The sequence below is a fragment of the Eremomyces bilateralis genome, assembly GCF_010015585.1.
Source record: "Eremomyces bilateralis CBS 781.70 unplaced genomic scaffold P152scaffold_34, whole genome shotgun sequence".
Taxonomy (NCBI): Eukaryota; Fungi; Ascomycota; class Dothideomycetes; order Eremomycetales; family Eremomycetaceae; genus Eremomyces; species Eremomyces bilateralis.
In genome coordinates this window covers 125,749-147,021 of record NW_022985100.1, presented here as the reverse complement: position 1 = coordinate 147,021, position 21,273 = coordinate 125,749, and the positions used below count along the sequence as shown (strand labels likewise).

At 52.4% G+C, this 21,273-nt stretch overlaps 7 protein-coding genes across 7 annotated transcripts; 3 read left to right on the top strand and 4 right to left on the bottom strand.

The window, feature by feature from the left end:
• The first annotated feature begins 952 nt into the window (after positions 1-952).
• P152DRAFT_462432 (tryptophan synthase-like protein) lies at positions 953-3,609 on the top strand. The gene is made up of 3 exons (XM_033680347.1): positions 953-1,094; positions 1,235-1,626; positions 1,683-3,609. The coding sequence occupies exons 1-3, from the start codon at positions 1,047-1,049 to the stop codon at positions 3,418-3,420; spliced, it is 2,178 nt and encodes a 725-aa protein (XP_033530201.1). The 5' UTR covers positions 953-1,046; the 3' UTR covers positions 3,421-3,609.
• Positions 3,610-4,119: 510 nt separating this feature from the next.
• P152DRAFT_462430 (RabGAP/TBC) lies at positions 4,120-8,005 on the top strand. Its single transcript, XM_033680346.1, has 4 exons — positions 4,120-4,918; positions 5,098-6,476; positions 6,544-7,488; positions 7,547-8,005. The coding sequence occupies exons 1-4, from the start codon at positions 4,567-4,569 to the stop codon at positions 7,613-7,615; spliced, it is 2,745 nt and encodes a 914-aa protein (XP_033530200.1). The 5' UTR covers positions 4,120-4,566; the 3' UTR covers positions 7,616-8,005.
• Positions 8,006-8,121: 116 nt separating this feature from the next.
• Positions 8,122-8,874, bottom strand: P152DRAFT_452782 (uncharacterized protein; the record flags this gene model as incomplete). Its single annotated transcript, XM_033678318.1, has 1 exon — positions 8,122-8,874. The coding sequence occupies one exon, from the start codon at positions 8,872-8,874 to the stop codon at positions 8,122-8,124; it is 753 nt and encodes a 250-aa protein (XP_033530199.1).
• Positions 8,875-9,841: 967 nt separating this feature from the next.
• P152DRAFT_405188 (uncharacterized protein) lies at positions 9,842-10,018 on the bottom strand (the record flags this gene model as incomplete). The annotated part of the gene is made up of 1 exon (XM_033676806.1): positions 9,842-10,018. A coding segment is annotated over one exon (177 nt), but the record flags the coding sequence as incomplete, so codon positions are not given.
• A 2,078-nt stretch (positions 10,019-12,096) lies between these two features.
• On the top strand, positions 12,097-13,644 carry P152DRAFT_452781 (uncharacterized protein; the record flags this gene model as incomplete). Its single annotated transcript, XM_033678317.1, has 2 exons — positions 12,097-12,382; positions 12,464-13,644. 2 exons carry the CDS (start codon positions 12,097-12,099, stop codon positions 13,642-13,644), a joined length of 1,467 nt encoding a protein of 488 aa, XP_033530197.1.
• Positions 13,645-13,800: 156 nt separating this feature from the next.
• Positions 13,801-17,738, bottom strand: P152DRAFT_216990 (SPO22-domain-containing protein). Its single transcript, XM_033674461.1, has 11 exons — positions 17,464-17,738; positions 16,792-17,396; positions 16,304-16,739; positions 16,203-16,254; positions 16,118-16,153; positions 15,846-16,068; positions 15,668-15,795; positions 15,473-15,618; positions 15,239-15,419; positions 15,098-15,189; positions 13,801-15,048 (listed from the first exon to the last, which is right to left on the bottom strand). The coding sequence occupies exons 1-11, from the start codon at positions 17,582-17,584 to the stop codon at positions 13,958-13,960; spliced, it is 3,111 nt and encodes a 1,036-aa protein (XP_033530196.1). The 5' UTR covers positions 17,585-17,738; the 3' UTR covers positions 13,801-13,957.
• Positions 17,739-17,745: 7 nt separating this feature from the next.
• On the bottom strand, positions 17,746-20,501 carry P152DRAFT_462427 (uncharacterized protein). Its single transcript, XM_033680345.1, has 7 exons — positions 20,319-20,501; positions 20,202-20,224; positions 20,067-20,084; positions 19,669-19,981; positions 18,700-19,535; positions 18,345-18,631; positions 17,746-18,294 (listed from the first exon to the last, which is right to left on the bottom strand). Exons 1-7 carry the CDS (start codon positions 20,470-20,472, stop codon positions 18,237-18,239), a joined length of 1,689 nt encoding a protein of 562 aa, XP_033530195.1. The 5' UTR covers positions 20,473-20,501; the 3' UTR covers positions 17,746-18,236.
• Between the last annotated feature and the right edge of the window lie 772 nt (positions 20,502-21,273).

Here is a 21,273-nt window from a genome sequence, read left to right as displayed (position 1 = left end):
GCGGATCTACTGCCGCTCCATGGCGTTGGATTTGATGATACTTTGAAAATTTTAAAATAAAACACTCGTAAGCTAGAGAAAATTTCCGTGATAAAACAAAATCACGCGCAAGCTAGTGGACATTGATTGAACTGGACATTAGAGCTGGATCCTGGAGAATATGGGAGAGTCCAGAAACGGGTCGACGTAACCGAGAGAAAGGGACTTGACCCTGAATTTAGATATTCCGAAATCACAGGGAAATAAACACCATATTTTGAAAAATGATTGACCTGCGTTAGGACTCGCGTGAACTCTGAAGAAATAGAAATAGGGGAGGGCGGAAGGATCCAGGGACTACGGCCTTATCGTAGGTTGCACAATATATCAACGCATGAGAGGCGACTATAGGTACTGCATTGCCAAAATCCGCGGTCGTGTTTCCAACAAGCCACACACACTCACATGCGAACCTAAAGTGGCCGAGATAGTACCTTTGTATGTATGCGAGTACCATTCTCTAGCCATATGAGAGCTCGGGATGGAGCAATACGGGAGTGAATAACGCTGACCAGTTGCGCACCTAGAGGAGTTGTGTAATGTGTTCCATCAGGATGAGTAATAATTCCCATGGTTCTATGTTCGCTCATCTCGTCCTACCTAATTACGGAGTATACACGCCATGCTGTGCAATCCCGCCCGAGTCATCATCGATACTCCGATGTGCTGACATGCACGGAATAATTATTAGACATCAGACGTAATCGTTTATCGTGCTATTACAGGCAATGTATAACTAGTGACATGCCAGAATATAGTTAATGGCCTTGGTGCCGAGAAAGGGATGAGGAAGGATCCGCGAGTCAGATATCCAAAGGAGCCAGCAGCGAGATCGGCGTCACACGAGTCATGTCAAATCCTCCCCTCAATATTATTTTGTCCCGCCGGCTCTGTAGAGTCATCGATTTTTCGAGTCATCCATCACATTTATACCTCTCCCAACCTCAGAATTTCCAATTGAATTCCAATTGCCAATTAGACCTCAATTGGAGCCATTGAATCTCATCATGGAAGGTATTAAACAGACATTCGCACAATGTGCGAAGGAGAAACGGGTAAGTCGACCCGCGGCGCCTTGCTTCTTACCCTCCGCTATCTTTACCTATTGTCTCTTCGCAGCCATTGGAGACTGCGGCGCTTCTCTCAACGCTCAATTGATGCTAGCAAAGACAACTGCTAACAAATACCCCCACAGCCATGTTTCGTTACCTACGTAACCGCCGGCTACCCCACCATCGACGACTCCATCTCCATTCTCCTAGGGATGGAAGCCGGTGGCGCCGATATCATCGAGCTAGGCATGCCGTTCACGGACCCCATTGCGGACGGACCGACGGTTCAGAAGTCGAATACGCAAGCGCTGGAGAACAGGGTCAACACCACGACGTGTTTGGACATCGTCCGCGGCGCGCGGAAACAGGGGTTGAAGGCCCCGGTGTTGCTCATGGGATACTATAATCCGCTGCTGGCTTACGGAGAGGATCGGATGATGACGGATGCAAAAGCGGCGGGTGTCAATGGGTTTATTATCGTGGATTTACCCCCAGAGGAAGCGGTGCGGTTTAGGAACTATTGTACGAAGGCTGGGTATGTGTTCGATCTGTCCTTGGCCTGTCCGGCTCGTTATCTGACCATGCTCCTAGCCTTTCCTACGTCCCGCTGATCGCCCCCGCCACCTCTGAATCCCGAATGAAGCTTCTCTGCAAAATTGCCGATTCCTTCATCTACGTCGTCTCCCGAATGGGCGTCACCGGCGTCACCGGCTCCCTCAACAAGGGCCTCCCCGACCTGCTCGAGCGGGTCCACACCTACTCCGGCAACGTCCCCGCCGCGGTGGGCTTCGGCGTCAGCACGCGCGAACAATTCGTCGAAGTTGGCTCGATCGCAGAAGGTGTCGTCATCGGCAGTCAGATGATCACGACCATCGCGAATGCCCCGGCCGGCGAGCACGCGAAAGCGGTGGAGGAGTATTGCTCCAGCATCACGAATCGCAAGGTAACTATGACGACCGATAGCGACTTGACCCGCGAAGTTGCCATGGGCGAAGCGGTCGCCGACGCACAGGTGTCGTCGGCCCCCCAGGTCGACAAGGTCATCACCGAGCAGGATAACAACGGGAAACCCGGCCCGGTCGATGAGCTAGAAGCGCTCAACGACCCGAACGTCACGCACGCCGGCGCGCTGCCTCCACGCTTCGGCGAATTCGGCGGGCAATACGTCCCGGAATCCCTCATGGACTGCCTCAGCGAGCTCGAAGCCGGCTTCAACGCCTGCCTCCACGACCCGACCTTCTGGGACGAATACCGCTCCTACTACCCCTACATGTCGCGGCCGTCCCAATTCCATCTCGCCGACCGCCTCACCGAACACGCCGGCGGCGCGAACCTCTGGCTCAAACGCGAGGACCTCAACCACACGGGCTCGCACAAGATCAACAACGCGCTCGGGCAGATCCTTGTGGCGCGGCGGCTCGGGAAGACGGAGATCATCGCCGAGACCGGCGCGGGGCAGCACGGCGTGGCCACGGCCACGGTGTGCGCCAAATTCGGGATGAAGTGCACGGTGTTCATGGGCGCCGAGGACGTGCGGCGGCAGGCGCTGAATGTGTTCCGGATCAAGCTGCTGGGTGCCAGCGTGGTGGCGGTAGAGGCTGGGTCGCGCACGCTGCGGGACGCGGTCAACGAGGCGTTGCGGGCGTGGGTGGTCAAGCTGGGCACCACGCATTACATCATCGGCAGCGCGATCGGCCCGCATCCGTTCCCGACGATCGTGCGCACGTTCCAGAGCGTCATTGGCACGGAGACGAAGCAGCAGTTGATGGCGTTGAAGGGAAAGTTGCCGGATGCGGTGGTGGCCTGCGTGGGGGGCGGAAGCAATGCGGTGGGGATGTTCTATCCGTTCTCGAAGGATGAGAGCGTGAAGATGTTGGGGGTGGAGGCGGGTGGCGATGGGACGGATACGGCGCGGCATGCGGCGACGTTGGTGGGCGGGTCGAAGGGGGTGTTGCATGGCGTACGGACGTACATCTTGCAGGACCAACACGGCCAGATCAGCGACACGCATTCCGTATCCGCTGGACTAGACTACCCCGGCGTCGGCCCTGAACTATCGAGCTGGAAAGACGCCAGCCGGGCGGAGTTCATCGCCGCGACGGATGCGCAGGCGTTGGAAGGATTCCGGCTACTCAGCCAGTTGGAGGGGATCATCCCAGCGTTGGAGACCAGCCACGCGATCTGGGGTGCGATGCAACTGGCGAAGAAGCTGGGGAAGGGGAAGGATGTGGTGATTTGCCTGAGCGGACGAGGGGATAAGGATGTGCAGAGCGTGGCGGATGAGTTGCCGAAGCTGGGACCGGTGATTGGTTGGGATTTGAGGTTTTAGAGGATCATGACCTTTATATGATTACACAGAAACAGTTTGATAGTCTAAAAAGAAAGACAAAAGCATGCCATTTAGAATACCTTAAAGATATAGGATAATAGGGTACCGTACTACTCGAGATTTGATAACTCGAGATTTGATAACTCGAGACTTGAGAACTCGAGACTTGAGACATGGACAAAGAACTGGAAGATTAAGTCTCAAGGTCTTGCCGCCTCAGGCTGTCAGGCACCAATAGTTGGTTGTTTCCGGGCAAGTCGGGTGTTTCATGTTGAACAACCAACGCTCCACCCGTAATTCCATATGCAACTCTGGATGCTTGTGCAGCGTACTCCAATTCCTGGATCCAGTCTTAAGATCGTCGGATCTTGTTTCGAAACCCGTGACCTTATCAAACACCAATTGTCCTCCTGCAGACGTTACCTCATGCCATCCATTCCAAAATATTAGTATTGCGTCCTATCAACTGTCAGCTTGACCGTTGGATCTTCCCCAGAAGCTGCAAGGGCCAAGGGAACACTGCACGATCGAGCCTAGTGCCACGCCGTCTGTGGCTGCCGCTCCGATCCAAAGGTCCAGCCATTGGGGCGCTGATATTTGGGGACCCACGGCACTCGATTACAGGACAGCACGTGTGTAGCATCGGAAAGGGTTCAGTTTCGACGTCGAACCATCTCTCTTGCTACACCATACACAAAACTCGAGTTTGGGATTCTGGTCTTTGGTTTACTACAAGAGAAGAACACGTTTTCGAGGGGTAATGTGTAAGTACGTTCCCAATCAGCTCTCGTGTGACAGGAAAGGAGTTGGCGATAATATGCGAACGGGGGGTTACGTTTATTGACCCTTCCTGTACCACCCTTCACCCTAGCCGGGTCAGTGTCACGATGTTCGATTGAATCGACCATTCCAGAGGGCCATCGGAGTGACTGACGCGGCCCTTCGCAGAATATAGGAATCGATTCTAACAGCCAGCGGGTCCTGCACATCGATTCGATTTTCCGTTCCTCTATATCCCACACGATCCATTTCAATTTTGGACCATAGGTATCCTCTTGAAGGCCAATCAACATCAGATTACGCGACGTATCAAAACGTCCCGCTCCTCAAAATACACGTACGACAATCCAAGGATCCTTGACCGCGATGGCGCCCCCAACCCGCAAGGAGCTCCGCCCAACCACTCCGGAATCGACGGAAGACGCATTCGAAGATGCCCCCGATATCACGCCTCGTCCGCATTCGAATTCCCCCAAGACGTCGCGTAGCCTAACAGACCGAAGCACGTCGTCGGGGTCGAGGAAACTGTATAAAGGCAACGGAAGCCTTTCAAAGGAGAACACGGCTGCCAAAATCGCCAAATTCGAGGGGCGCGCTCATGCGGGGGGGAACGGGGTAGAAGTGGAGGCGCCGCAGAAGAGTCCGCTGTTGACGACCCATGGCGACCGTGGCGATCATGGCGAGGTGACGGATATGGATGAAGTCAGTCTTGATGAAGGTGAGTGAAGATTCTTTTAGTGTGTTCCTGTCGGAGTCAAGGACTTGGGTGGGGTTGGGTAAATGAGTGCATGACAGTCTCGCACGCTGTCTCCGCAAGTCAATCACTGCTGCAGAGGGGATGCGACATGTTCAAACCCGTTCGTCTAAATCGCCTATGCTAATATTTTGGAACTCCAGTCAAGCTTTCGTCTGCTCCACCACCTATACCGGCATCCTCCACGACAGACTTCCCACTAAGACCCATGCCATCTAACATCGCCGCAAACGATACAAATACGAATGCACAAGCACCCCCCACCCCGGACAAACATGCATCCACAGCGTCTTCCGCATCCCCATTCCCCTCCCTCGGCAGCCGAAAACTTACTGCCCCCTTCTCCTGGCTCTCCCGCACCAGTCCGAAGCCCTCCACCCCATCTCCACCCCTCCCTAGACCTATAGACACCGCAGGCAGCCGCCGCAACACCGCCAGCTCCACCACCACACTTAGCAGCAACCCTGACGTACCCCTCTCCCACCTCTCCCGCCTCGCTGAGGAAGGGTCGCCGACCACCCCCGCCGCACAAAACTCCCGCGGCAAGCTCCGCGACCGATTCAAGCTCCTGAGAATGCAGGAAGAAGCCGGCGTCAATATCTTATCCCTTGAGTCGGATGACTCTACGACAGCATCAGGCCTAGGAATCGCACACGGCGGCCAGCCCGGCGGCGCCATGTCCCCCGACAAAGAACGCGATGATCCCTCCTCGGTCCCGACGCAGCCAACACCCCCAGCCAAATCCCAGCGGAGTATGTCGATTAGCTCCGTCCAGACAATCAATCGGGCGCTACCGCCCGGCACCGCGTCAGGGCTGGCAGAAGCGGAGAAATCCGGACCGGTGGACTGGGATCTGTGGCAGTCGATAGTGTATGAAGGGCCCGCGGCGGTGGCGCGGACGAGTCCTGAAGAGATGAAAGAGGGCATCGCGCTTGGGATTCCCGGGACGATACGAGGGGTGGTGTGGCAGGTGCTTTCGGGGGTTGACCCCAGTCCAGGCGTAGAAGGGCTACAGGACCTTGCGCAGATGTATTGGGGTCTGGTAGCGAAGGGGACAGAGAAGGAGAAGGAGAAAATCGATAGCGCGCCGATGAGTCGGGCAGGGAGTCAGAGTACGGGGAACGGCGTGCCGGCCAACGGGAGCGTGCAAAGCTCGGGGAGCAGCGTGAGCGAGATAATCGGGCCGGGACAACCGAGTCCGGGTACGGCGCCTCCGCACGAGTCGACTAGCAGTGGCTTCGATGTGCGGAATTTGCGGGAGAAGCTTAGCTTTGCGGCCAAGAAGCCATCGGTGCCTCTCTTGCCAGGGAGAGAGAAGGAGAAAGACGATCCCGAAATGATTCGGAAATTGGAGAAAACGATACGGAAGGATATTGGCGCGAGGACGAGTTATTCAAAATACCTCATGGCGGCGGGGTTGCAGGAAGGGCTTTTTGGTGTGTGCAAGGCGTATGCTTTGTATGACGGCGAAGTCGGGTATGCGCAGGGGATGAACTTTGTGGCGATGCCGTTATTGTTCAACGTGAGTATCCCTTTACCACTTCTAATTTCGGTACGTCCAGAAATATGGTACTGACAAACTCGCGCAGATGCCAGAAGAAGAAGCCTTTGCTCTCCTCGTTCGTCTCATGCAAACTTACCACCTCCGCGACCTCTTCGCCCCCGAAATGCCAGGCCTCCACCTCCACCTTTACCAATTCGCCCGCCTCCTCGAGGACCTTGAGCCCGCGCTGTACTGCCACCTCAACCGACGCGGCGCGACACCGAACCTCTACGCCACCCAATGGTTTCTCACCCTGTTCGCATACCGCTTCCCCCTTCAACTCGTGCTACGGATCTACGACCTCATCCTCTCCGAAGGCCTCGAAGCGTCCGTTCTCAAATTCGGCATCGCCCTGATGCAGAAGAACCGGGATTTGCTGCTCGGCATGCACGACATGTCGCAGTTGACTATGTTCCTCAAAGAACGCCTCGTCGACGCATACATCGACAAGGCCCCCTCCGCGAGCAGCCTGCTCGACTCCGGTTTCTTCGGCTCCAGTGGCTCCGGCGCCGACCGCGAAATCTACCGCGCCGAAGAGCTTGTTCGCGACGCCTGCGCCATCCCAGTCACCGAAAAGATGCTCAGCACCTACTCCGCCGAATGGAAAGAGCAGCTGCGGGAGACACGGGAGCGCGAGACGGAGCTTGAGACCCTCCGCTCACAGGGACACACGCTCAGCGCAAAGGTCCGCCGACTCGAGGAAGACGCCGAGAAATCGGACCACGAACACGTGCTTGCAGCGTCGGAGCTCGTGCGCATCAAGGTCGAGAATCAGACGCTGGAAGACGTGAACGAGAGTCTGAAGGGGCAGGTGGAGGAGTTGAAGAAGGTGGTAGCGAGCCAGACGGAGGAGGTGGAGGCGCGGTTGAAGGCCGATATGGATAAGGTGATGCATCGGAATATCGAGGTGCATAACGAGAATCGGGCGCTGGAGGATCAGATGACGGAGATGGAGAAGGAGTTGGTGGAGGCGAAGATGGGGTATGCACAGGTGAGTAAACGCCGGATTGACTGTTTTATGGAGTTTGGGGTGGCTAATCTTCGGGCAGATCAATTCGGAGTACGAAACGTTGAAGCAGAAGTGGCATAGCATTACGACGATGCTGAACAACAAGTAAGAGCCGCGGTGGCCCCATTGTCAAGTCTCTTCCCGGGCCACGGGAAAATTTGCTACATGTCAATGCGGTCTGGAACCATTCCTACGGAGTCGGTCTTTGTATTCACATATACCCCGTTTTTATGTCATGACAGGGTCACGTCTGCTATTCTTTGGATCAGATGGGTTGTGAGTTGGAAAATAGTGGAGGGGGGAATGGAGGGTTGTACTGAATAACGAACGGATACATCATTACGGTAAGTCACTGCTCTTGGAAGAGGACGGCATCATCAGGACAGTCACGTAGATAGCATGTTGCATATTCCACCAAAATCACAGCCGCTAAACCGGCAGATCCAGACGCACGGATATGACTCTTTTTGTAGATTAACTTTCTTGCATTATGATTCCCCATTGACTACCTCCAATCCCACTATATTCACTGCCACTTTAAACTCAAATAAGCGCACTAGTTCGACCAAGTCGACCGCCAGAATAGAACCCCTCGACTGCCCCTCATACCCCTTTTCAAACACAAACCCCAAGGCACTCCCCCCCATCCGCACCCACAAAGCAATATGCGTCATCATCCACACAAATCTGATTCGCGCACTCCACCCCCTCCGCACCCCCGCACGTATTCTCCGGCTCCACACAGATATTCGACTGATCGCACTCCGCCCCGCAGTTGCTCCGCGGATTCGCCACGCAGTACTCCCCCTCCGCGCAGCTCGCGCTATCTCGGTCGCAGTACTGGTATACCGTCGGCGCCGCCGTCGGGTCGGGGCGCCACGGGTTCGCCGTCCGCGTCACGGTCTTCGTCGCGGTGACGGGACGCCAGCCGCCGAGACCCTGGGGGCTCCAGCCGCCCTGTCGGCCGCTCCAGTTCTCCGACCAGCCTTCGGCAATACCGCCAGCGATGCCGCCGATGATTTCGCCCCAGATCTCGTTGCCGTTGTTGTTGCCGCCGTTCCAGTTGCCGCCGTTGTTTTCGCCAGGGCGGCCGGGGTTCCAATTCCCGCCGCCATTGTTGCCGCCCCAGTTTCCCCCGTTGTTGTTTCCGCCTCCAGGCCTGCCACCCCCGTTGTTATTCCCGCCGCCAGGCCTTCCGCCTCCGTTGTTGTTCCCGCCTCCAGGTCTACCTCCGCCGTTGTTGTTCCCACCTCCAGGTCTACCTCCGCCGTTGTTGTTGCCACCACCGCGGTTACCTTGCGGCTCCGGCAGCGCGAAGCTTGCCGGAAGAAGGAGTAGTGCAACTCCTAAAATCATAGAGGTCTTCATGATGAAAAGAGCGACTTTTAGTAAAAACTTGAGAGAATGGAATGTGGTAATGACTGATAGGATACGAGACGCTATACTCCCTATATAGTCGCGTATAGGACCTTTACTTCCATGCGTCCCGAGGCAGCTTTCCTGCCCTGATCGAGTCCAAATATCTGTGGCGTCAATTTGGCTACATTCACCGTCAGGAGAACTATAGTGATGGCTGACATCCACTCTATAGCAGGGCAGTAGGATAGTGCCCGATGCTTCGACAAATATCCCAAGATGTGGGGATTGCAAGGGATATCCTGCGGGATCGAAGAAAAAAGCTCCGAAGAGCGGAAGCGACCTCATCTAGGCCTTTTGTACCCAACCCTAAACTCATCTCATTCATTATAATGGTTAGCTTAATCTCATTCTCACTTTCGATTGGAGAGTGCGCAATTTAGTCTATATTGCCAGTCCTCTATCCATTCAACTGGGATTGGACGTCAGCCCAGGCTTCAGCCACCGGATGTAGGGTTCGGTTATACAGGTACAATGTGAGAAAGTTGCAAGTCTCTAGTTATTAGAGCAGGTTCTTCACTTCCAGTACGGGTCGTAAAGGACGTGGGTAAGTTGGAGATTCATGGCGACCGAGGAGTGAATCGTAGACAGATGCACTTTATAGGCACGTAGTACTGGGTACCTGTACTCTAAGGGTTGCGTTGTTCTTCGTAATCACCAATAACGTGTTTGACTAAATACCGGGCTCCCATGGAATGGAATGAATGCTGTGGTTCAATGTTTCGGGCATGGTGGATAGTTATGGAATGCCTTTTTGGAAAATCCGTTTGGGATGCAAGGAGACACTTAGGGATAGCACTGCTTGCTTGCATTCAACTTACCTTACCCGCAAGCCTCCCAGTAACCTCAATAACCCCAACTATTCCGTATATGCATCAAATAGAAGACATGTCGTAGTCTCCAATCCCGGAGGTGTCAGCTAGCTTCTTGCCCAAAGTAGCCAGTTCCAACAACACCGATCTCTCGAATTTTTCTTCTCGCAATCATCTCGAACTTCTGAAGCTTCAAAATTGATGAATTTCACATCGTTACCCTGTAGCACCATATTGTACTTGTAGAGGTCTCCATGAACGAATCCCAAGCTATGCAGTTGGCGGGCAGCACGTCAGCAGAGATGCATCTGCTCTAGCTGTGGATGAGGACCTCGGTGAGAAATCCTACGATGTGGTCCTCAGTTTCTTCATATAGATAGCCATGGAACTCCGGCATGTCCTTGAATCAACGGCTGTGCAGAAAGCCGTAGGCAGCTATCTCCTTCGTGAGGCTCAGAACTTCCCAACTGAATCGGGGCAATCTTTTCAATCAACTGTCTCCCCTCATAAGAGGCTAAGGAGACCTTGCCACTAATCCGCTCGATATTCACTGTGTCGAGAATGTTGATGTTTTTGGCTTTCGGTGCGAAGTTAGGCAGGGGAACCTAGTGATGCGGCTCGAACTCATTTTCCAAATATCGGAATTGCTGATCTGAAATTGCCAGAGGGGCTTTTTGTCATGGTCAAAGTGCGCCGAAGTACGATCCCAATTTGGTAACTTCTTCAGGTGCTGCAGGACAGTATACCGCTCGGCTCGATCTCAAGGGCAATTGTTTAGGATGACGTCTAGATGAAGGGAGACATAGACAACACGATTCTCTTTATTGACCCGGAAATAGAGTGCATCAGGTGTTAGCTCGAGCGAAAATACTTCTTGTTGTTGGTCGTCCATATTTAGTCACGCAGTGCCATAATGGAGATCCCTTCGTTCCAAACTGTATCCTTTGGTTCTCCCTGATGATGATGATCCGGTTGCGAAGCACCAGGTTTAGATTCGGTGAGAGCTCCGGGTGTTATCAGTTGACGTGCACGCAGGAATTTTGACTCGACCCGGCCTCGAAACTTGTTCATCTGGCAGGCTGATTATTGAGTGAGGGGTTCGAGTGGAAACAGCGAATGAACACAGTCAAATCCAAGGTCCACAATGTCATTGGCGGGGAGGACCAGGAAAGGATGGCTGTGGAAGTGGTGGCGATCTCCGAATGTACATATTAAGAACGGTAAGAATTGCGTTGTTCATCGTCTGGTTTGGTGGTGTTCCTGCATGTTTGCTTGGCATGACCCGTGAGGGATGCCCAATTGCCCAAGGTCTGACGCGAATGAATAGGGTTGAACTTCGATGTCCGTTGCTCTTCTTTTGTTTGTACCTTAGCCTGTCATTTCCGAATGCGAAATCTTGATCCAATTACCATTGTGACATCTTGGCGACCGTATAGAAATAGGCGCCTCATTGTTTAGTTAGGGACATATTACTTAACATGTAACCTTAGCAGGGCCATACTGGCCATATTAGATGTCATTTTATATATCATGAGAATAAAGGAACAATCTTCGGCACCTACCCCAGGATCTGACCAGAACGTGGGAATCAGTTGACACCATAAACTCTTTGTGAGATTTCAGCAAATCTAATCAATGAATCGGTAACTAGTGGAGTCTTGCTTAGATGTTAATAATCTGTACACGAGAATTCATACCAAGTACGGAATACCTAGGATGATATTTCCTAGTTAGTCTTCAAAGTCCAAGTAGGATCTGCTATTGTATTCTCTTCTCGGTTTTCAGTATTGCACTGCCCCCCACGATTCCCATATATCGTTGGGTCTGGTGGTAGTATTAAGTACAGCATGATGACGGCCATCAATGCAAGACCGAGTCGTAGTGTGAGTGACTAGTGTCGTACAGGTTGTGAGCACTGGGCAGATCGGTCCGTACATTGGACGGCAGGTTAAATGAGATGCAACATGATACAATTGAAAGATCTTTGAAAGACGTTGAGTCGCTCAGGTGTCGCTCAGATGAGACATGTCATTGAATTGGAGGTCACGTGGGTATACCTGTAATCTCACCAGGCAATTTCCCTCCTGCGACGCCGAACACTTCTGATGATACCAGACACAGCCCTCTTCATCTAGCTCCCTCATCTACCTGGACGCGAATCGTGGTCCGCTCCTGTCTCATCCCCCAATCTTCCACTTCCACAACCAATTTCAACTTGCTCCATGGTCACGCTCGCTTCGAATCACTTCGCTCTCACGGCCTCCCGGTCACATCTCCATGTCTACCACTACCATCAATCGCCACAATTGCGACTGTACAGGAACTGGCGACGGGCAGCGAATTTTAGCGCATATCACACATGATGAACTTCGATGACGGAACCCGACCGGACGAGAAACATTGCGAGAGAGCCTATCTGCAAGAGGAACATCACAATCACCATCCTAGCTTGCTAGATCTACCCGAGGAGGTTAGAAGGCAGATATTCCAAGAGTTGTTGGTTTCGGATACTTCATTTCGTTTGGGACACCATAACCTCTTCAGCCTGGGGCCACACAAGTCCATCCATTCGTCGATACTGGCCACCTGTCGTCTGTTGCACCAAGAGGGAAGCCCGGTCCTGTATGGAGAGAACAGTTTCCATCTCGGTATGTGAATTCTTGATGATTGCCTGAACGTCATCGAAAGTTATGAGAATGGTCGCTGACATGTTTATGCTTTCGATACAGGTTCTATCGGCTTCAAACCCATCTATACTGCGTCCTTCGACCACTGCATTGGGAAGCGCAATGCTGCTCTCATCCGGCGCATCTCCTTCCATGCCAACCATACCTGGCAACTTGATCAACACCGAATTGCAAGAGCCCTCTCTGCACTTGGGATCAACATATCTGACCTTCGCGTCCTCGTCTTCTCATTCAACCCCTCCCTCGAGCCCGTCAAGCCGGCCCCTCAGGAGTCCTCGACCGGACCTCCGACCCCTCAATCCGGTCACTACCACTACTACAACCCTATATTCCCCTACACGTCAAATACCGGAGCCCTCACCCTCGCTACCAACTACATCCCTATGAGCTTCCAGTGGCACTACACGTCACAATTTCCGAGCCATCCAAACCCCCAACCCGCCCCTATCCTCACCGGGACCACGCCGTTCACTCCGCTTCCTAGCAACACCGCCCCCCCTCCTGCCTCAATTACCGTGCCTGGCCATCTCTTGACGACAAGTGACTCCTCGCCAGATGTCGTATTTACCTCGAAATTCGGCACCATCCTCCGCTCCGACGCCACCGTTGCGCTCACACACCGCACCTGGCTCGAACCCATTCCGCGTAGCATCGTCCAACGAATGGTATTCCTCAACGGCACGGATCTACGCGCCACGGAGGGCTGGCTCGTAATGCGGACAGATGGCCCACCGAAGTCGAGATTCCGCAGCGAGTACCGCGCAGTCCCCGGAGACGGTTGGAACGATGTCTGGAGGAACCATCGGGGAGAAGAGTACTGGATGGTTGAGGAACGAGAGTGGTTGGAGAAGCTGGTCGGTGCCTGGGAGAGGATGGAGCTCGAGGCGGTGACGACGACGGAGCTGAGAGAGGCGTTGAATAGAGCGATTCGGGAGGTGATGCTGGAGATGAGGCGGTTTGGTAGGGACAGTGGGGTGGAGATGGACTGGCAGGTGGAATTGCGCATGTCCATGGCTCATCAGGGATCACCTGCCGATGGGGCCACATCTACAACTGCCAAGGCTGATGTGGAAATGGCCGATGTGACACTGAGCTTCAACACCGGATCGGTTGATGGCTCTACCACGGGGAGTGTGATTCTTGGAACCACGAATCACCTTCCAACTGTAGTGCAGGGGTCCTCGGTCGAGCGACTTGAAGGAGGACGGAGGGTCATAGATTGAGACCCAAAGCGAGAGTGACACGTTCCTTTCTGGAATGCACTCGGGATGAGCTGGCGCACGATATCAACGGTTACAGGACGGGAATCATGAAGTAATGTATAAAGACAGGAGTTTGGGGATCGTGAACATTGAAATCAGAGGGATGGAACCAGCAGGGGCGCTAATCATGGGTCGGACAAGCAAGTGCTACATCTCTCCTCGTAATTCTACAGTCTTGACTGACCAGGACGAACCATAACGAAATCAACAATCTTCAACATCCCTCTCCGACTCAGCCGTGATACCCCGATTGTTGCCGTTCCTGGAGTCCCGCCTACTCCACCATCTCATCCTCCTGCGTCCACCTCAGCTTCTTATACCTCTCCTGCACCTCCTTTAGCAATCTCTTTCCGCCTTCACCACTACTCGCCAAAGCATCCGCCAACCCTAACGCCGCCTCACCCCACTTCTGGCACGCCCCATTGTCGCCACCGCAGTACGCATCCACCGCCCAATTAAACGACGTAGCGACGAGCCACTCCATCTCTTCCTGCGGAAAAACTGGCTTGTCTCTTTCCTTACCTTCCATCCGGCCCTCGCTGTCTCCCTTCGCGACACTCCACTCTCGCGCAAGAACCCCCGCTTGCTCCAGCACCTTCACAGCCATCTCCTGGTCGATTGATTGAGCGGCTTGGAACATGCATCGCAGCCATCGTGCGATGTGCTGTCGAGCGGTAACGCTACTAGGTGATTGTCGGAGGCGGTTCATAATGGCCTGGAGGTACTTGAGGAACTTGGTTCGCGTGGTGATATCAACACCTTGATTCGCAGCTTGGGCCTGGAGGTGAAGGGTTAGGTCACCTAAGGTTTGCCACTGCGCGGTCCAATCATCCTGGCCGGTCTGTCGAGATTGCGGGAGTTTGAGGGCAAGACTGAATAGGGTGTCGATTGTCGTCCAGTCCGAGAGATAAAGACAAGCCTCCAGGGAGAATTTCAGGAGGTGGAATTGCTTGAATATGAGGTCTTTCTGCATCTCGGCGGAAATATTGAGGGGCTCCGTGTCCGCTGCAAATAATTGGTAATATGATGAGGAGTAATCCCGCACCGAAAGGTAATGTTTCTTGCTCAGTTCGATGTCGTCTTCTCCTCGCGCCAAAACTAGATGTGCGGATGCGGCAAGGTACGTAGCATGGAGCTTTCGAACCCCGAAGTCCGATTTGACTGAATTGGAAGCTTTGATGTGGCCATCTATGAATTCAACGCACGAGTCCAGAAGCCGGGATAGGAAGTTGGGATCAATGTGACTACAGAGCTTCACAGCGGCATTGTACGAGCTCTTTGCGAACCATTCAAGTTCATCAAGTGTGAAAGTTCCAGCCTTATCATCGCCGGCTGACTTGCGTTGCTTCTCGACATGCGAGAATGCTAGATAATGTCAGCGGCTGCTCGGCAAAACGTCAAGTCTATATCTTACCAGACTCATAAGTATAGCATAGATCTTCAAGTAGAATGCTATTCTTCTTGAGATCATCGAAGATCTCCCCTGAGATCAGTCGTATGGTACACCTGTTAACATCAGTCGGATTAGTCAGGTTGAGACTTTGAAGAATCATACCTAAGAAGTGCAGGTAGATGGACGCCGCCTGGGCTCTTGTAGTCATACTTCTCCAATACCTTGTGCAAGGCATGGATTGCCTGACTTTTCTCTCCCGTCTCTTGGGCATCAGCCACACATGCGAAGAGCAAGGTCTTGTCCTTATGAGACTGGCGACAAATCTTGTCAAGGCACTCGGCAGCTGAATGAAGTCAGTAAGATCCGTCTTAACATAATTGTACCTCGTTTCTTTACCAATCTCCGAATTTCCTTCCTGAATTGCAATCTTATATAGCAGATACTGCGTGGTCAGAGCATCGCGACCGGACTGGGGCATCGCTTGGTAGACATCCTTCGCTTCTTTGAATTGCTTGCATTTGATTTCGCATATCATGAGTTTCCTTGGCCGGGTCAGCATACCACGTAGCCGATTGAGCGACTTTCAATTACCGTAGGACTGTGGATCTATTCAAGTCTCCGGTCTGACTGAAGAGGTGGTGGCCTGCGCTTTGACACCAATCTTTGCATTCTCGATAGGCACCTCCACTGAAGCAACTCTCGATTTTCTTCCATATCAACTGTTAAATATTAGCAAATAACTAATCCTTGCGTATTCTCAGTAACCGACCATCTGTGCAGCATGTGCCGCTTGAGCACTAAACGGTCCCTTCACGTTTCGAAGGACAGACTCAAGGAAGGTGTGAAAAGCTGTCACTGATTCGTTGACTTCAGGAGAACTCATTGAGACCCATACCCGCATGACTACAATTCGCTCAATTCTATCCGTGTTGTCTGTAGCATAAAGGCGCAAGTCCAGCAAGTCATCCAGTGCTCTTTGAGCAAGGATTGGGCTGGTAGGTTAGTTAGCAAAAGACTCCGACAGAAACCATCCAAACTTGCCTTAAAGTCTTCAATTCGTGCCATCGATGGATGATCCTGTAAGGAGTTAGTATGGTTCCTACCACAGCGCTCCTTAAGATCTTACATTCTGAATATGTTTTCTGTGAGGATTACGCTCTCGATAATCCTCAGAAGGACTACAATTGCTGTTAGTCAATGACTCAATTGAGCATCCCACCACCCTACCCTCATAGTATCGGTCGGCGATATCTCTCCCTTCCTGCAACTTAAGCATGTCAAGCTTTAGAAGCATCCATGCCAGCTTCCCTCCATGCTCCCTCTCAATCATTGCAAGTGTATTCTCCGCCTTGTCCTTCGAGTCTGCGGAGCATTCCGCTAGAAATGCTTTGACCAAATCATGTAGAACTGCTAGCTTTAGCTCGCTAGCAGTTATTGAGAGGCGTTCAACGGGTTGCGACAGTAGTGTATCTCGCGCGCGTGTCAGCCATTCGATTGCTGGGGAGAACGTGCGGTTATGAAGTAGGGATCGACCAATCGTGTGGAACATGTCCGCAAGGGCTTCCGCAGATGGTGGAGTAAGTGATGCAGCGGGGGATTCGGTCGACTGTTGGAGCTCAGCGTACATATGCTCCGCGATGTCCAGTCGATCTTGCCTCCATGCCTAGAGTCGTCAGGATCACATTGTGCCCCTGAAAGGTTCGCTTGATACTTACCAACATGATTCTCAGGCCATAATACTCTGCCGAGTATCTTCCTAGCAATAGCTTATCCTCTGGGTCAAGATTTTCCCTGCTACTACTTCCCCCAGATACTTTCTCCACATCATGTAGCACTTGCAAGCAGGCAGCTGCGCGTTCGAGGGAAACAAGGGCTAGTTCAAGCTCACTGCATAATAAGCAGGTCCTGCCAGATTTGATAGAAATCCCCACAAGTCTGAGGAAACGGCTAGGATCGTTGAGTTCCTTCTCAACTTGCGGCATGCATCCGGTGTCGATCAATAGGAATGAGAAGACTCGAATATGGCACGTTAGAGCCTCAAATATTGGATTGGATCGACTACCATCAACCGTGGTGTCGTCTTTCGAGGCTTCATAATTCCAGCCATCCCAGCTCCGTTTGAGTTGCGTTGCTAGATTCCATAGATCCGTGCCGAGGATATCAAACTCGGCTTTCTTGGATGCTGCTGAAGTCGTGGAAAGTGGAAGTGGCTTAATATAGCGTTTGAGGTCAGATACAAGATCTAGAAGTGCCCCATCCTTTGTTCGCAAATTTGAGACCAGGTCTTCGGATAGTCGCATTCGAAGGTCACTGGCAAAATCTGTCCGTACGACACATCATTAGTTTGCTCTCGATATTGACTCACGGGAGGAAGTTTGAGCAATCACCGAGAATATTCTTAACCTTCTTCTCTTTCTCTAACTTGGCCGCACTGAACACAGGAGTCTTCTGGGTAGGCGGTCTAGTCGGGCGCCGTGGTTCCCGAGTCACGGGGCCTAGACGAGGCATGGCTGACTATGTGTCCGGAGACAGGGCAAGGCGACACGTTTTCTATCAGGCCATGGAGAATGAACTAGGACGGAGAAAATCACTTTCAGAACGATTGAACCTTGTTAGACACGAACGCGTCCCAGATGTGTGGAGGTCGAAATAAAGTTGGCCCAACTAACCTTAAAATGATGATGACATCGAGATGGACGGAAGCGACACACAATCACCTGACCTGATGGAAAAGGACAACGATATCGATTTGTAGAAATATTCAAACACCATACGAACGAGTAGCCATGCTTTAGGGATATCAATGGACGCGTCGTGTCATACAGCTCTCCAATCAACGTGCCTTCTTTGTCCCCGAAGATCAGTAAGCACAGATAGAGATACAATGGTTTGACAACAGCGGTCAATGAGGAAGGAATGAAAGTTGAACGAGCGCAGGTCAGGAAAATGCTGCCTTGAAGAAAATATACAGTAGCAATTCATGCATCGCAGAGGACGACCCTTCTCAGTCACTACAGACTCAATTCCAGCAATTGCGAGGCATATCCGCTGTGAGCCATCGTCTTCTACACCTAAGGTACTTACAGGCAGTCTTGCAAAGAGCCTAATCATGTCATCGTGCCATCGACGTTTTATTTACCTAACCTTCCCTCTCCTCTAGTCACTGAGTCGAATGGGATGGCAGAATAGGTAGAAAGTTTCCCACAATCAACGCCGGACTATTCACGATCGTTAGCTGCTAGTCCACTCGCAAACCGAACGCACTCACATGTTATGCGGATCCCGCTTTATCGTGAAACTAAAGCAACATCTGATCTCCGAAGTACCAGACCCCGCATCAGGCACCGTCTCCCCATGCAGTTGCGCCAAAGCAGTGGAACCCATATTTTGGGTGCTGCCCGTATTCCCGGTAGTCCCTGTTCCCGAGCCTGGATTCTTCAGCGAGCAAGACGTTAGGATGGCCTTCTGTGAAGCATCGAACGCGATGGCACCAAACTTTTCCCAGTACGAAACTAGGGAGTTTTCAACAAAGATTTCGTGGATGGCGATTTTGCCCTAGAACGCAGGTCAGAATATCGTTAGAATCGAAGACTTGCATATAGAAGCTCGACAGGCAAGCTTACATCTCGTAACCGGTCCAAAGGAACTTTAATCAACTCCGCCATTTCCTTGTTCCCTCGGAATATTTCCCCAGTCCGCCGCCAACAGCATGCCGGGATACTCATGCTTGCAAAAACGCGATCATACTCCATCAAACTCCTCTCGAACCACATCTCCACGAGGACCAGCTCGAGATCCGTGAGCTTCTGAACCCGTTCTCTAAACGCTGGCCGGAACTTCTCGAGCTGCTTAAGAATCTTCTGCCGAGAGACCGGGGCGAGATTTCGCTCCATAAACTGATTCAGCCGCGCATAGCCCTTGACGTAATTGAAGGGTCTTAGGAGCCCCGCATCGTACTTCGCTTTCAACAACTTCTTCAATCGCTCTTCGGCCGTATCGTTACCGGCAGGATCGGCGGCTACAAGATAGTAGGCTTCTCGAGCTTTGTCAAAGGGATAGGCGGATGATGGACGGGAAATGGCTGATCCAGCAGCTGCATGCGCCGGTGGCAGCATCTGGTTCGAAGCTGCTTGCGACGCCTGTTGCCGGTGATCTTGCGGCTGTGCATGGAGTTGATTCGGGTTGAGAGAGTGGGAGGTGCTTTGGCGAGCTAGGTTGTTCATGCTGAGAGATGGGTCGGAAAAGAGGTTCATGCTGCTAGGATCCATGGTCGCTTCATTTCCGAAAGGCACTGCGTCGTCAACTAGACTGTTGGAGAGGAAGTCGTTCAGGAGATTATACTCGTTCGTGATCTCGGACGTGTTGAATAGATACTGAGGGTAACTATGCATGTCCTGGAAACCATGGGAGTGACTTTGAGCACTACCCCCGCCGAAGTTCCAGTCACCTAGCTGGGGGACTGGAGTGTATTAGACATTAAAATAGTAAATATTATGATCAGAACGATAAGAATACTCATCGACGAAAAGACAGAGTTAGGAGTTACGAAGGAGACTAGGGAAAGCGAATTCGATTTCAGCGGTGAAACTTACAGGACTGGTTATTACTCTCCAACACACCCCCTGGGGCAGATATGGGAGACGGCTGTACGATAGTGCTGGTGTTGCCGACACCATTCTGAGGTAACGAAGACGCAGCAATGTTCAGCCCTGCATCAGGCACCGGTGCGTTAGGATTGTCTAGCGTATTGACCTTCGCATCGGGTGAGTGGGATGTTTTCGAGCCATCACCATCACGGGAAGAAGCGCCGTTTGCACTATCCGCCTTCTTCTTCGCCGGCTCTCGAGGCTCGTCGTGGCAAAGATGACCAATACTTCGCTTGACGCATCGGTTGCATGGTCGATTCTGCAATCAAGGGGAAAGACAACTCAATTAGTCACTGTTTTTCAATTGGGAAGAAGGGATGGCACGGCTATCTGCAGGTACCTACCAGATCGCATGTCATATGCTATTTCCAGACGTTTGTTGTCAGTTCAGGTGTCTTAATACAGATATGGATGACCCCAGGAGAGAGCCCTTGCGTGAAAGGCACCTCGTCTAGGGGAATCGGAGGATTTAGGCTCACCGAGCGTCTGCAATAGATGCAAGCTAGTTCCCGCAGAAAAGAAGTCAGCCACTGTTACACCGAAGCTCCAATCTGTCGCGACATTCGAACCACAATCGCGAAGGAACTTCGTCATACCATGATTGACCTTGCGTCTCTTCTTCGTCTTCGCATTCTTCCCAGCAGTCGCGTCCGCGCCCGTGGACGACCCGCGACGAGCACTCTTGTCCGACACGGATGGAGAGCGAGCGCTCTTTGGATCCTCCCCTCGATCCGACCGTGCGGTTATCATAACCGTTCGTGTTCCATTGGATGCCTTCGACTCGGGCCTCAATATCGCCTCGACCATCCAAGACTTCTCCTCGACCTAGTGACGGGGAAGCGCAGCACGATGGAAGAGCGAGAGTTCGCAGTCCGGGCGAACGGGAGTAGGAGTTGCGCACAGAACCGGCGTTTCGGGGTTGCGCATGGAGCGACGGCGGGTAAAGGTTGGTCGAGGAGCGAAATCACGTCGGGAGCTGAGCTCGATCAATAGTGGGAAGGTTCTGCAGATGCTGTGCAATGGGCGAGAATTGGAGAAGATTTCGAATTGCGATGGATGACATAAAGTCCTGCAGGCGAAGGTCCATGTTCGTTGCTTGTGATGTACAGAACAGAAGTGGGTCTAGTTCGGCGCCCCGCGATGGCGGTTCAGGTTGATGCCATATTCCCCATGTCAACCGAGCCGAGGAGCTTCCATTCTTGCGCCAAACTAGTCCGATAATATCCGGCTACATCAGGAGACATAACGGGTTGCCTAGGACCTTGGTATGTATGGTACGTACAGGTATCAAGGCGGTCTGAACATCTTCATGAATATGACTCGATATACACATGTTATTTGCTGCTTCCTCTGGCCACGAGTCCGTTCTTATGCTGGTTTCCGTTCAGCGACGACCCGATCCGATTACAAATGAAACTAAAAAGTGACACAAGCTAGGCCGCAAATAGCATGGATCCAAAGGTTTGGAGCCAGTTAAAAGGAAGGGGATATCAGCACACAACAGTTGCTTGTAGTGAAGGCAATACAATAGAATTGTACTTCCTATTTGAC

Bases quoted from the DNA above. Each gene is read 5' to 3' on its own strand.
- P152DRAFT_462432 (XM_033680347.1), top strand. From the start codon at position 1,047: ATGGAAGGTATTAAACAGACATTCGCACAATGTGCGAAGGAGAAACGG. The intron at 1,095-1,234 runs GTAAGTCGACCC...ATACCCCCACAG, and splicing joins AATGTGCGAAGGAGAAACGG to CCATGTTTCGTTACCTACGT. The intron at 1,627-1,682 runs GTATGTGTTCGA...CCATGCTCCTAG, and splicing joins AACTATTGTACGAAGGCTGG to CCTTTCCTACGTCCCGCTGA.
- P152DRAFT_462430 (XM_033680346.1), top strand. From the start codon at position 4,567: ATGGCGCCCCCAACCCGCAAGGAGCTCCGCCCAACCACTCCGGAATCG. The intron at 4,919-5,097 runs GTGAGTGAAGAT...TTGGAACTCCAG, and splicing joins TGAAGTCAGTCTTGATGAAG to TCAAGCTTTCGTCTGCTCCA. The intron at 7,489-7,546 runs GTGAGTAAACGC...ATCTTCGGGCAG, and splicing joins CGAAGATGGGGTATGCACAG to ATCAATTCGGAGTACGAAAC.
- P152DRAFT_216990 (XM_033674461.1), bottom strand. From the start codon at position 17,584: ATGCCTCGTCTAGGCCCCGTGACTCGGGAACCACGGCGCCCGACTAGA. The intron at 16,069-16,117 runs GCAAGTTTGGAT...CTAACCTACCAG, and splicing joins CACGAATTGAAGACTTTAAG to CCCAATCCTTGCTCAAAGAG. The intron at 15,049-15,097 runs GTAAGATATAGA...GACATTATCTAG, and splicing joins ATGCTATACTTATGAGTCTG to CATTCTCGCATGTCGAGAAG.
- P152DRAFT_462427 (XM_033680345.1), bottom strand. From the start codon at position 20,472: ATGATAACCGCACGGTCGGATCGAGGGGAGGATCCAAAGAGCGCTCGC. The intron at 19,536-19,668 runs GTAAGTTTCACC...AATACACTCCAG, and splicing joins GGAGAGTAATAACCAGTCCT to TCCCCCAGCTAGGTGACTGG. The intron at 18,632-18,699 runs GTAAGCTTGCCT...CCTGCGTTCTAG, and splicing joins CTTTGGACCGGTTACGAGAT to GGCAAAATCGCCATCCACGA.